Consider the following 14701-nt stretch of genomic DNA (forward strand, 5'->3'; position numbering starts at 1 on the left):
GTCCGCGCAAGCGCACTCCGCTATCTTTGAGTGCTAGTCCGAGACAGAGAGGCGGGGATGGGGGGGGGGAAAGGGAGGCTCCTGCGACGCGCAGGCGCAGTGTGCAGTTCCTCAGCTGCGGCGGCGTTAATGCTGCTCTGCACATCCTGGACGCAGTTTTTTGGATAGTGGGAGTTTTGTGCGCGCTGCTCGCCAAGGAACCGCCAGTGCTACGGGGAGGGCGCATATTCTCGAGGCAGCTTCCCGCTACTTTATTAAAAATAATACTTTACTTTAAGCTTGCATTAATTTTTGCATACCTGAAAGTGCAAAATAAATGTTAAAAACGTTTTGGGAAGCAATGAGGGACCGATCGAGTCGCTGTTGTTGGCGGGATCGTTCGTAAGGCTTCTGCCGAAGTGGTGGAACCGTTGCACATGGTGAACTCCGCTGACCTATGAAGCTGCTCCGTGGTGGGTCTCTCACCCCAGCCTATTACGGAGAAGAAAATGGGGAGGAGTGCCTGCACCGTGCCCCCTAGCAACTTGCAGGAAAGGAAATGTAATGTTAATGTAATAAATGAACGAAAGCTCGACTTCGGTTGTCACTGACTGTTCACATTTTTTAAAAAAGTAAGTAATGTGATTGTTGTCCGCTGTAATGTTGCCATCCGTTTTTGTAAACTCGTAGGCTCCAAAAATGGCGTAAAGTTGCGGGCAATCTGTAAAGCACAGCAGGGTCGCCATCCTCAGCTGGATAAGAGGCTCCTGGTTCTTCCAGAGCGGAGAAAGCCCCCCTCCCCGCCCCTAAAGTTGCCTGCATCTTGGGACAGTGTTCAGATGAAATGTCGGGGGGGGGGGTGGAGAACAAAGGAGACTCCAGTCTATTGTGCGCTGAAGCAAGTTTTAGGCTGCACCTCCTACTGCTGGGACAAAGAAGCATGCAATGGTTGACCACTGCTCCATCCCCATTTTAAAAAATGCATCCATCTGTACGCCGTTGTATCTTTTTAGGTGAAACATACAGAGTCCTAAGTGCAAGACCAAGAGAAGCTCAGCAGTTTTCATATGAAGAAAGTTGAAGATTAATTTTTAGTGGTGCACTAGTTTAAAAACCAAAAAGCCAAATTGGGAAGCTTTGCATGATTAAGTTGGAGGGAATGTATTTTCATAAAGCCCCAACTTCACATAGAACAAGATCCTCTTCCTCCAGTTTAGGAACTCACCATTGAACAGCTAAGCTCTATATTTTCCCAATTGCACAAAAAACAAAGGTTGGCCCAGAAGAAAAATACATCTTCTCCATCCTGGGCTAGCTCTTTGCCACAGACAGGCATCCCAGTTTAGCAGCACTCTGCTTTTATTGGGTTACCACTGTTCCAGTGTCCCCTCCCCCTTCCCCAACACTTGAGCCTACTGTTGATACAGATCCAATCCAAATGTATCTTCCCCTCATTGTGTAATATTTCCACAAAGCCAAGTATGCCTACCCCACACTGCATCAGTGAGACACAGTGGCTTGTGGCATCATTCTTAGAGAAACCATCACTTTGGGCAACAGGGAATTCCCATCTGGGTCAGGGCTGGTTCATGAAAACGGACATAAGGCAGACCAAGAAGTGTGGTGGCTGACAGGCATAATGAACTTTGCTCCAAAGCAAGATTTGTTTGCACCTACAGAAGTGGGGAACCTTTTTCAGCCTGAACTACACCATCTTCTGGGCAACCTTTTGAGGGCCACATGTCAGTGGTGGGTAGGGCCAGATCCCCACCCTGGGTCAGCCACTATATCCCAGTCTCACCTACCTCATATAGTTATTATGAAGATAAAATAGGGGAAGGAGCAACCATGTCTGCTGCCTTGAGCTCCTTGGTGGAAAGGGAGGCTAAAAATGCAAGATGGTAAATGTAATTTAAATGTGACACCCAGAACTGAAACAGTACTCCAGATGTGGCTTGACCAGCAATCAGAGCAGAACTTTTACTCCCCATGTTGCGGACACCATGCTTGTGTTAATTTAAGCTGAAGATTGTGTTTGCTTATATATCAGCAAAACTGCACTGTAGGTCCATGTTTAGCTTGTGATTGACTAAGAAACCTAAATTCTCACATGCCCAACTGCCAAGCTAGGTCCCCACCCCAACCTAAATCTGGCTCTTTTTTGGTACCTAAATTCAGGATTTGATGTTTATCTCAGTTGAATTTCAGTTATTTGTAACCTAGTGTTCCAGCCTCTCAAGATCATTTTGAATTTTGATTCTATCTTTTAAAGTGAGAGCTATAATTAGTCTCAGTCTCATGCCATCTGCAAATCTTGATAAAAAACCCTGAATCAAAGTAGTTTATAAAGGTGTTTAACAGCCCACGAACACAGCCCTGACAATTGAGACCTCTTTCTTGGTAGATAGAGCCATCAATGAACACCCGTTGGATATGGTCGCTCAACCAGCTGTGGATCCATTCAACAATTATAATCCAGCCCACATTTTACCATCTTGTCAACAAAGGTACCACATGAGTTTTTGTCAAAAGTTTTTCTGGATTAAAAAGAAAAGGAGATAGTTTGTCTGGCATGACTTGGGGAGGGAGATTCCCTTTTTATTCACAGTTGATGGAGACACAAGCAAAACAAGTAAAAACCTGCAGACTCTTTTTTATTAAATTCTCCCATTTCATCTGTACAGAAAAAAATGCACATTATGTTCAGAATCTCCGTTAACAATTCAAAATTACACAGCATGAACATGTAAAAAGAAAGAACAGCCAAGATTTTGTACATAGAAAGGAAAAACAATTTACAAAAAAAAACCTTTGTTAATGTTACATTTTTTAAAAGGACTAAGGGTCAGCCAACATTAGCTGTATCATCTACCAATTTACTGTCTCTCCAAAGGGCTGGTTTTGCAAGCTGCAGGAGGGGCACTGAATACGAACCCTTTTATGCCACCCTGAGTTGTTCTGTGCACCTGCATTTTGCTTCTCTCAGACACAAAACACACCTATTCTTCAATCAAACACCACTTATATTGAGTTCCAAAGCATACCTGAAGGGAAATTGCAGCCTGCCTCTGATGCATTTCCAAGAACCTTGAGATAAGTCATTTAATTCTCTTTGCGCCAGCTAGGGAGCCTCTGGATGGAGGAGTCTGCAAGTGTCAGATGGAGAAGCGGCGCACCTGATGCTCAGAATCTACACAGAAATGGAACCAATTATCATGCTGGTCACAGCTGTCCAGAAGGACTAGCAATATGAGAACAGGTGTCAGCAAAAGCCAGGACAGTGCTGGTACTACATGCTGGATGGCACCACTTCCTAAAGACAGTTCCCTCCACCCAACACTCTTCCAGTTTGTTAGTATTAATGCTCTGGATGCACCTGTAGTGTGTATGTAGGAAGAGTGTAACTTATCAATCCAGTTGTACAAACTATGAAGCGGAAAAGGATGTGTGATCCTTCAGTTTTCCAATTCAACAAGTTCCTTAGCTTACTTTGGGACAAAAGAATACCCTAGGCTACATCTAAGAGCCACCACTAAAAGCCTAGAAATCCCTGCTCCTTAGGCTCTACCAGGGCTTTTCTGCAGGTACTCTAATCCTGTTATGCATAGAGCAGTGCCCAACCCGCGTACTTCCATCTCCAATGCATCAAAACAGGGGACCTTCCTTGAGATGAGAGCCAAGAGAACAGCATCAGCACAGCTTTAGATGAGACACAAGGAAGGAGAAGCAGCAGCAGCACAGGGTCCAGAAGCTGGAGGAGCTCGTGTTACAAGACAGTCGAGGCCATGGTGGTGAAGACAGCAAGTACTACAAGTTCAAACAGGGAACCTTATAGGGAAGAAGCAGAAAAACAAGCTCCCAATTCCTAAGTACTTTTCAAACATTCAAACTGCAGCACAGCCCCTTCCATCTTCCTCAAGCAGTTGCACGTATTCTGAGAAGGAAGTGACAAGCACAACACTTGCAATACAATGCCACTTTAGATGAAGGATCATTTTTGTAAACAGTCATCCCTCAAATAAGCCTCAAAGCAGGAATACTTAGCTGTCAGACTGAAACTGACAGGGTGTGAGGAGACTGCATGGAGGCTTAGGTGATGCTGAGACAGAGACCTGCAGTGCTTGGAACTCAAGAGGCAGCTTCTCGTCTCTTTAAAACAATGGCTCATTCAAGGTCACTGAGAGAGTGGAGTGAGTGGCTGGCTGGCTGGAATGGCTTCAGCATTCTGTCTCTTCCCAGGCAACTAGTCCCCTTACGCGCATCTCGCACAAGCTCCTCCTCTTCGGTAGAATCACTATATGCCTGCAAAAAGCACTGCTGCTGTTTATGGGAAGAGCATTTTTCTCTCATTAACCAATGGGGCACTCCCACTAGGATCAAGGGAAGGCAATTGTAGTTGGCTGAAGGGAAGCAATGTAAGAATAATACGTTGTGCATCTTATTTGAATGCATGTGCTAGCCAGGATGGTGGGGGCATCCTCTCCTTTCACAGCATTTGCTGCAGGGTCACCATATGCAAGTACCAGTTTCTTCCCAACGTTGTGTAGGATTCAGAAGATGATATGACCAAGGTTATTCCTTGCCTCCTACAGTATAAATAGCAGCTCTAAGCGCCCTGCAATTAATCTGCTGGCTGCCTCTCTTGCAAGTGACTTGAGTTGCCCTGGGAGCATCCTCCTCCACCATTGCCACCCCATTTCAGAGTCAAGGTGGATTCCTTAGGATAAAGAAGTCTATGCCTTGCCTCAGAGTTAAAACACAGAACAACACAATACTGAAGGGCATCCAGGTGTGGGTGAAAGGGAGGGGGGAGGGAATAGAGGCTTTGGAATGCACTGAGCACGCACTAGTTGGGGAACTATGGCACACACCCCTTTCCAATGTTACCATTCATAGATTCAGTAATATCAGAAGCAGGGGAAGGAAATCCAATCTAGTGGCCACAGTCCAAAAAAACCCTTCAGTACACACAGGCTCGCCCACTGATCCCTGATTTCCCTAATCATCTCTCCTTAATTTTGGAGGCCTGAAACAGTCAGTGGGCCTCAGGGGTGGGGTGGGGTGAGATTCTTGCACAAGCTTTTCCAGTTTGCCATCCTCAGGAATACAAAGCCACACTCTGCACGACTTGCTTTCCAGTAGGATGAAAAATAAAGGTTTCCTAAAGCTAAAAACTTTTGTACCTTTTACCAACACTTCAAGAGCAGCAGAAAATATTCACAGTAGTGGTATGGCTGAGTGTCCACATCATTATTAAGATCAGCTGGTCCCATTGCCAAAAGCCCCTGGCTTTTGTGACGTTAATGCAGAATGCTGAGAAGTTGACGTCTGACTGAGCAGTTGCAGCAAAGCAGGAAAAGGGGCAGGGAGGGGAAGATGATGTTGCACTCAAGCCTTGTGTCGGGCAGACTCATGATTTAGCCCTCTAAAGCATACAGGCAACCATGTCTAACAGGCTGATAGATATCCTACTATACACAAGGAGCCTACACATGCGTATTTCCTCTTCTTCGAGTTCCTCCCTGTGCTCTCCAATCAACAGACAAGGAGCACACTCCTGCGCATTGCAAACAGGTACTGTGGTACTGTTACTAAAAGCATCACTTCAGCAAAGATACCTCTCCCATCCAACTCTCAGAAAGCTATCCCCCCTCCCCTCCCCTCCCCTGTCCTTGCTTAGTGTAGGGAGCCCTGCCAGCTTCCCTACTTCCCAAATGGCTGATGATCTCTTTAGATGGATTCTTGACAGCAAAAGAAGTCTTACGCCCTCCCTGACAGTTCAGGGAGGAAACTTCAGTAACTTGTAAATAAGAACCCTATGGGTCCAGCCCCTTTGGGGAGGACCCAAATCCTCGTTTTCTTCCAAAACCCACCGCCTTACTACCCAAGACCACAGCTCCACCATAGCTTGTCCTACGGCTTCCCTTGAGATACAGTATGGTTTTGCAGGGGGTGCCTGTAAGACCACTGAAGTTTCTTTAATCTGGTCAATATTTTATTAACCCCAAAGATTGGAGTGGGGGTGGAGAAGTATGGAAGGCATTGCCTGTTGGCAAAAACGGAGAAACAAGCCACAAAAAGAAAAAAAGAAGTACAACAGAATACAGTAACAAAAGCACAAAAACAGTAGAGATGATGACGGGTCTCTGGAGGCAACGCTTGCTGACTGATTATGTGCTGGAGATGCTTGTTCCAGGGTGAGCCAGATGTCCAAAGCAAGGCCAGCTGTGAATGGTGGGTGATGTCCCTTCCCCTCGGTCCTCCTGCCTAAGCCAAGGAGCACAAACACTTCCACACCAAGACCTACTGTCCAACACTATGTCTGGAACAGATCTTTAAAAATTTGCTTTAAAAACCTCTTGAGCTGCAGGTTGTCAGTCTGTCTGGGGAGTGAAGGCAGTTCCGACAGTATGAGAAAGAGAGAAAGAGAAAGAGAAAAAACTTGTCTACAGGCAGGCAAACAACAGTCGCTAACGACAGGGTAACGAAGCTGCTGGCTGGACCGCCAAGGCTGCACGTGCCAACTCGTTCCGAGGGTGGAGAAGCCATGGACGAGATGGGACACTCAGCTGGCACGGGCTGCTGTTCTAATCTGTTTGTACTCTCCGGAGAGGTGGGAGGGGAGACTATACAGAGGAGGGCTGTACAAACTGGGCAACGGGCAGGCAGGCAGGCCTTCTTTCCTTCCTTCTTCCCTTTGACTACCAAGGCAGGCTCTACCTGTCCTTCAGCTCTCGTGTCACTCGCTTCGTGATACGCCCACACATCAGGCCAATCAGGAACAGGATGCAGATGCCCACACTGATCACTGAGAGGATGTAGTTCTTGGATGGAGAGGTCATCACTTGCATGGCAAGATCAGAAAAGCCTTCCGCTGGGGCAACCTGGCAGGCAAGGAGGAAGAAGAGTCAGCTCCCAAACCAATCGTAACAGATATCTACAATGTACAGATGAAATTTAGGGGTCAGTGCTTCAAACAAATCTTTTCTAAAACCACCCGATTTGTTACAACCCTGTATAGACCAGAATAGGGTTGCAGGACCATAAACTGGGCTAGGCCGTTTGTCCATGTTATGCTGGTGTTCTGCCAGCTCCTTCTCTCATAGGTGCTTACCTGAACCTTCTTTTTTTCTTCACAGGCTTAAGAAATTTAAAATATATATTAAACAGCTTGTAAATTCTTTCAAATAAAAATAAACAAACAAAGTAGGGCAGGGAGGTGGCATTTTCAGTAGTGGCACCTGAGTGAAGAAACACACCTAAAGAAAATCACCTGGCACCAGCTTTGTGATCTTTTCAGAACCAGGTGAAGACCTTTCTATTCACCTAGGGGCCTTTGAAATAACTTGTTTTATGGACTAGTCTTCTTGGCTGTAAAAACTGTGTTTTGTGTTTTTAGTTTAAGTTTTAGTTTATCACTTTATATTGTACTTTAATTGTACTTGTTTTGGGCATCAATCAAAGATATTGTGTAATGGGTTAGCTTTATAAATTCCATTAATAAATGATTTTTTAAAGTATCTGATCCTATCCCTCCCTTACATGGTATTGAACACAAAATGATCAACAGCTGTGAAGTAGCAAGAGGAGTCCTACGCTCCTTATATCCTTTCAACTGCAAGCTTTCCCCTTGGGATTCAGGATGTTCTTTCTGTAACCAATCTCTCCTCAGCAGAGTGTGCAAACACAAGCCAGGGTATGTGCAGCAAGGTGTCTGGAGAGGAGGAGTGGGGATTCCCCACTAGGGTGCTACATGCTTGTCCAACAGCAGTATGGTATTGCCTTCCAAATTTCTCTCTCTCTCTCTCCCCATTTCAGGGTCCAGGAGCTCAGATATCAAGTGATGGGGCCCTGCTCTGTAACAGCAACTGTTACATTTTGTGCTGCACTTGCCCTGGCAAGGATAGCTTTCTACAGATGGAATTTAGAATTGCACAGAAGTGATGAGGAGCCATGCTCGACATGCATATTAAGGCTGTCCATGTCGGTAACTCAAGACTCGCTTCCAAGACCAATCTAGCATATTGTGTCAAGGATTGTCATTACAGTAGCGGCATTCCATCATGTGTTCACGGCCTTCAGCATCAGCACATGCATCATGCTGGAACCTTCCATCTGTTCCACTTCCCTCATAACCCCAACAATCCCTAGGTACCCAGAAGAGGTCTTCCTGGAGGAATAAAGCGAGCAGCTTTGCTCACCTTGGCAGCGTAGCTCCACATTTCAATCCGGTCATTAAGGCGCTTCTTACACTCAGGCTGCAACCTCACACGCTTGTCCTCCAGGGCCTCCATCAGACAAGACATCTCTGCAGAACAGAGGAAAGAGTGTTACAAATGATTGAAGGCACAGTTTTTCTCAGATCATCATGATCTTGATCTTCCCACCCTCTTGCTATTATGTGTTTCTCAAGGTGACAAAACAGGTAACAACCATCACACCACTTCATTGGGAGGGGGAGCAATGGGGGCTCAGAGATTTCATGGGCACCAGGCAAAATCATCAGGGGTGCATGTGGGCACCACATTGGTGACCCCAGTGTTTAACATATTTTATATATATTTTTAGAAAATACGTATTGCTTAGAAAAGATTTTACTCATTAATCTAAACAATGATGATGAAAGTTGTATGAAAGTTCCTCTGTTTCCCCCCAAGTATATTGGTTTTTACCACTGGTGGGGGGATTCTATCCACTAGTCCTTCACACCTCTAGGAAGTGTACAAATCTATCCTAAGCACGTTGTTTAGAGTGCAATTGTGCCTAGACTTGTTCAATACCAAGGGCAGGAACATAAGACTAAAAACAATTGACTCTGTGGAAGTAGCACCACTGGTGGCAGAGATGCTTCCTGGGCTTCTTAGCAAGCTATAAGACTTACGTCGCCCTCTTCCTGGTGGGATGGCAGCACAGTGGTGCTTGATGTCAAGGGCACAGGCCGTATGAAGGACGGGGTCCACAAAGATATCAGCTTTACTCTCCTTCAACATGTTGAGCACCTCCTAGAAGGGCAGAAAATTGCGATGCACCCTCAATATAATGATTTGCATATTTCATCTTAACTTGCTCATCCTCCTGCTGCTTCATTATACTTAGAATACTTAAACCCTGCTTTATAGCCCTGAGCAGTTCTCAAACAAAGTAAGATTTTTTTGCAGTGTGGAAGACTCCAGTTGCTTTCAAATGGAGCACATCTATAGTAGTCTACTCAAAGTTATGAAGGCATTGATGACTGTTGCCAGGTCAGAATTTGAAAGGGATGTGCTGAAGTGTGGCAACAGAAAAATGCAAAGGGGAAGGAATAGATGCCTTCCTTTGGCTGACTGAAGCGGACTGAGGAGCAGTGACAGAGGGGAAAGCAAATCACAACCAGCCCTAGGAATCCTTGAACATCCAAGCTAGAGAACAAAGCTGTAGTGCCGAAGAAGTTCCAAAGTGAGGAGAATGCCATCAGATTGAGCTGTACACAATCTAGCATTCTCCCCCTTGCCATTAGCACAGTAGCACACCTAGTTCTTTACCTTCTTGCACATGTCTGCTTTGATCTTTAGCAGATTCACTTTCAGGCATTCTTCCACTTGTCCTGTCTGCTCCTGGGCTGCTGCTTCCTCGGCGCACAAGCTAGAAATCTTTCAAAACATAAAATACATTAGGTTATAGTACCACAGGCCAACAAATTAGCCTCCTTTTGGAGGGAGATAGAACAAATTTATGTGAAAAAAAAGTCCAAAACATGGAATCTAGCAAGGGAAACAAATGCAACCTTACTTTCTGGTTCAGTACATGTTATCCCTTTATTACTGAGGAAAGGCTTACAGTGTAACATAGCCCAGAGGATTAGCAACATTATCCAGAGGTCCTCTATTGTGGATGTTGCCTAAGGCCAAGGCTGGAAGCTATTCCCTGACTTAAGCTAAATTCCAGCTGGCAGAGCCTGGAACAATTTCTGAAAATGAGCAGAGGTGACAAGCAGCACATACTCTCCACCCTGCAAGAGCAGGATTCTATGCTTCTATCATATAGTTTTTGCTCGGCAAGGCAATACTATTAGGGGCCATCTACTCCTGCTTTTAAGCTTCCTGTTCCTTTCCAAATTCATGGGAGGCTTGTTCTCAAAGAGGTCCTTAAATATCAGTTACGATGAAACAAGGAGTCTCCCACAAACTATTCCTCATAGCATGAAAAAGACCAAGTGGAGGAACTTTACATATCACTTTAACTCTGGACAGGATGATTCCATATGAAATATGAACAATTTTTGTGTAAAATGCCAAGCTGGATTCCCGTAACGCTTTGCTCTACAAGCAGCTCTTGGAGCAAATCCATTCTCTGCAAATTGCAAATGCCACAAAAGGTGACAACCACAAGGTGATTTTAAACTACTGGGGGATTCAATCAAGATTGCCATAGTTCAAACTGTACTACCAGGAGCTCATGAGAACTTGCCAACATATATAGTGTGAAGGAGGATTGAATTTGAAAGCTCCTACCTCTTCTGAGCAATGCATCTGCAACTGAGGATCTAACCGGTAATCAAGAGCGGATTCCTCGATAATCACTCGAATCTGATCTTCACAGTCGGGAGAGAGACGCTGTTTAAGGGTGAGAACAAGAACAGTCATGCCACAGAATCATTAATGCACATTCAGCACAAATCTTAACTACTAACCTTTAACCACTAATCTTAACTAACTTGAGCAATCATGTATTTTTGGTGCATTTTTTAGCACTAAAAATCTCTTAAAGTCAATCTTTGACAGCAAAAGGCAGCTTCGTATATAGCTTTTTTCTATAGGGAGAATTCTTCATATGGGAAAACATTAGAATGAGGCAGCACTTAGACAAAATCTGCAATTCAATTCAAGATGCAAGAATAGAGCAAGCCAAAGCAATCTGATCAAAGAGGGTAATTATGTGTTACATTCACCACACCAGAAGAAGCCCCATGCAAGTGAGCCTCTGACAGCTGGGAATTCTGAATGCTTCCAGGGAGATAAGGCAGAGATGAGTCCTCCTTCATTGTTTACCTATGCTCATATTCTGTCTCCCAATATCCCTCGATATATTCATGAGGGAAAAGAGCAGGGCCATTTAGCTGATAAAGAGATAAGATAAGCAGAGGAAGGCTACCAGCAGCTCAATGATCACCTTTGCTTTCTGTCTGCAGGTCCAAGAAGAAGCCTTCTCAACTCTCAGGGGCTGCTTTACACATGACTCCTTTTAACATAATGATCGCACCACTTAGGCTGATCAGTGACACCAGATGGATTACCAAAAATTCACTGTTCCATAAAATTAGCTAATAACATAATGAATTGTGCGATTTCAATATAGATACAGCTTTTTCCACATATAAGTGGTTAACTTTTAGGACTTGATAAAATTAATGTTAAACACTCTATTGTTTACAAACATTAGACCATGTATGGAACTGTATGTTTTCAATTGTCCCATCTTAAAATGTTTTATTAAGTGGGTTTTATTCATTTTTCTCTCCTAATCAACATTCATTTCAAATGCTTGGTTGCTGGAAAAAAATTTTAGATAGTTATTCAGCATGTAAAATTTACACAGCACACTTTTTAAATTTTAAGTTAAATAAACGTAACTTTTAAGTTTAGGTTGACTAAATCAGATCACTGGAACGAATTCCCAGAGAACCTGTATAACTGGGCCTAAGCTTCTGAGACCTGCCTGTATTTTAAACATGCTTGTTGACTGGCACACGCCACATAGCAGAACTAGTCCCTTTGGGGACCTTCTGGCCCTAGGTCCTTGTGAAACACATGCCCCTTAGTCACCTGGTCTGCATATTTCAGCTTCAAGCAGGATATGACCTGTCCTTCAAGCTCAGAATCATCCTTGGCCTTGGTCAGAATACTCTGGCAGAATTTGGGGATGTCAGCTTTGCAGGCCTTCCTGAGCACTGGATTCAGGCGGTAATCTATGAAGGAAGAAAGGAGCAAAATTTGTGATGAAGACTGGCTGCTGGAATGAGGCGCCAGCTGCAGAACTGAGCCACTTTTACTAAGCAGCCTAGCACTGGAGTTCTTTCTGTCTGAGTTGCCCATAATGTAGCCAAGTTGCAAGGCCTTGGCTCTCGGGAAACCAGCTACATACACACAAGGCTCGGCAGATGCCCACAATCCTGTGGGAGCATAGAAAAAAGGAACAAGCTGTGGAATTCAGCTTACTTGGTTCCCAGCTCTCATGGTCATGGTTGACCATTAATATGGAGATTCCTCTTGCTTCCCTCCTCCCCTAGTGCAAGCAACAAATCCTGGCTTAGCATCATATCCACATCAGCAATGTTGTTTGTTCTGCTCAAAGGATGCAAAAGAACAAGGAAGCCAAGAACAAGCTTTAGCTTTACACTGTGGTTTGTTAGGGTCACAACAAACTACTATCTCTGATTCATACGTAACATTTAGGTGTGATTTGTAGGTCCTGCTTGTGATAGGGAGGGCATGCCAATGCTAAATCATTGCCAAGTGTCATGGATGAGGTGATATGAAAGCCTTCCGTGGTGGCTATCAACTGATGATGCACAAAGGGTTAGGGATATCAAAATTTCAAGACAACTATCCAAACCACGCTGGTTTCCAATTTTTTTTTTTGTTCTGCCCAGTACTGCATATAAATAGAGCAGTACAGGTGCTGCTTCCAGGCTGTTCTCATAATGTCTGTAGAAATTATCAAAGGGTGGGTGACTGATATGGTTAACCCGATGCCATGGGAAAATAACCCAGGGGAGGGGGGAAAGGGGTGTTCTTAAAACTTTTTCCTTTATTCAGCAAAAGCTGAGAAACATACAATCACACCTGAAAACATACATAGTTATAGCATAGCTAAATCTCTGCATTAGGTAGCAATTTTAAAAAATTCAGGTTTATATCAAGCTCTTTCAGAGATCCTTTTAACTGGAGATGAACTGAACCTGACACTTTTTGTATGCACAGTATGAACTTTAGTATTGGGCTAGGGAATCTCCTCTTATGTTTCAAGTATAGGAAATAACTTAAAATCAGATGTTTTTATAAGACAAATAAAAAAAAATCCTAGCAGTTTTCAAATAGGCAATGCTGAATGGTGAAGGCACGGGGTTGTGCAAGGAGAGGACAAATTATTTTAACACTCAAGAAAAGTTTGCCTTGGAGGCGATTATACCTACAGCAGACCTGAATAGACAAAACATTTATGCCACACAAACAAAGCAAACAAGACAGTCTAGTCTGGCAGGCTGAACTTGGGACGCTGCCAGAGCCCTCCCACAGCCTTCCCAAAGCAGGATAAGCATGTGATCACAGCTATGCACATGTGTGGGGAGGAAATAAATAAATGGAGAGTGGGTTTCCTTGGCTCTCCATTTATTTATTTACCACCGGCCCACAAAGCTACAATCGTGTAAGTAAAATAAGCATAAGATGTGAGTTACCTGTATAAATAACAACTATAAAATATCATAGCACCAGCCCTTTCCTTAAAAAAGGTCAGTTCCTAAAAGCCTGTTGGAATACAAAAGTATTCTCCTGCCAGCAGAAGGGCAACCAGGAAGGAGCCAGTCTAACGTCTCTGGGAAGAGAATTCCAATGTCTGGGAGCAGTTACCAAGAAGGTCCTAACTTGCGTGCCCGGCAAACATGCCGTGAGGGTGGTGTGACTCAGTGAAGGGCCTCCCCCGAAGATCTCAGGGCCCAGGTAGGTTTGTATGAGGGAATATGGTCTTTCAGATAGCCTGGATCTAAGCTGTATAGGGCTTTATAAGGTCATAACCAGCACTTTGAATTGTTCCTGGAAACAGACCAGTAGCCATTGGAAATGTTTTAAAAGGAAATCATTTGCTCCCTATATCTAGCCCTGGTCAACAGTCTGGCTGCAGCTCTTTGGGCCAACTGAAATTTCTGAGCACATTTTAAAGGCAGCTCCACATAGAGCACATTACAGTAGTCCAGATGGGATATATCAGACATTTCAGGTAATGAAGATTACAGCCCTTAAGTGCAGACCCCAGGCCCAATTCCAAGAAAAACCCCACCATTACCTGTGTTCTGTGTAATCTGGCGCTTGGTAATCATTTGCTTGCATTTGGGATCCATCATTTCGCTGTTCTTGTTCTGTTTCAAACACTGCAGCATGTTCTTTGCATCTGCTTCTGGACAGAATCTCTGACAGAGGGAGAGAAAGCACCAACAAGTCAGCAAGGGGAGGGCAACAGCACTTCCCATCTTAAGCCAGGACTCTTGTTGCCTGAATGCAAAGTGCTGAAGAGGCACAAGTCAGGCCTCACTGCACTTCCAGGCCAACCCAGAGGTTGCTTGGCATGGAATGAATTCTTAAAAGGTGTTGTGTTAATACCCGTGCCCATTAATGTCAGGAGAGGTGGTGGGAACGGCACCTCTGAATCAATGTACTTTTGCAGAGAAAGTTTAGAAACACACTGAACCAAGAACAGGACAGGAAGATGGGAAAAGTGGGGCTTCGCTCAGCTATAATTCTATATGATCCTCTTGCTGGTCTGAGTAGTTTGAAGAGAAATCAAAGAGCCGCTGCACTTCCAAGAGCCTTTTTGCTGTATCTCCTTTAGTATCAGGCCTTTAGGGCATGCACCTGCCTAAAGTTCTGAGAAAGCCTGAAGTTCTACAGAAGTTACAGCAGAGGAGAGAGAAAAAGTTTGCCCCTCAAGCAGGGTTTGACACTTTGCCATTTCAGTTTTACTTCTCTGA

At 44.4% G+C, this 14701-nt stretch overlaps 1 protein-coding gene and 1 long non-coding RNA gene across 3 annotated transcripts in view; one reads left to right on the forward strand and one right to left on the reverse strand.

The window, feature by feature from the left end:
- Positions 1-89: 89 nt before the first annotated feature.
- Positions 90-2964, forward strand: LOC309347653. The gene is made up of 2 exons (XR_014159003.1): positions 90-611; positions 2384-2964. It is a non-coding gene; the product is annotated as an uncharacterized lncRNA (long non-coding RNA).
- GLG1 (golgi glycoprotein 1) overlaps positions 2617-14701 on the reverse strand; it is a 68960-nt gene continuing 56875 nt past the window's right edge. The window contains exons 20-27 of one of the 2 annotated variants that reach the window (XM_081872364.1): positions 14020-14143; positions 11781-11923; positions 10470-10571; positions 9501-9608; positions 8861-8981; positions 8181-8287; positions 6700-6863; positions 2617-3169 (exon numbers count right to left, since the gene is read on the reverse strand). In XM_081872364.1, the coding sequence (XP_081728490.1) occupies positions 3163-3169; positions 6700-6863; positions 8181-8287; positions 8861-8981; positions 9501-9608; positions 10470-10571; positions 11781-11923; positions 14020-14143 (876 nt within the window). In that variant the 3' untranslated portion in view covers positions 2617-3162. Of the gene's footprint in view, positions 6864-8180; positions 8288-8860; positions 8982-9500; positions 9609-10469; positions 10572-11780; positions 11924-14019; positions 14144-14701 lie in introns of both variants that reach the window. The other variant, XM_081872365.1, reaches the window with a different exon arrangement.

The sequence above is a fragment of the Podarcis erhardii genome (genome assembly GCF_964252035.2).
Source record: "Podarcis erhardii genome assembly, chromosome: 7".
NCBI lineage: Eukaryota > Metazoa > Chordata > Lepidosauria > Squamata > Lacertidae > Podarcis > Podarcis erhardii.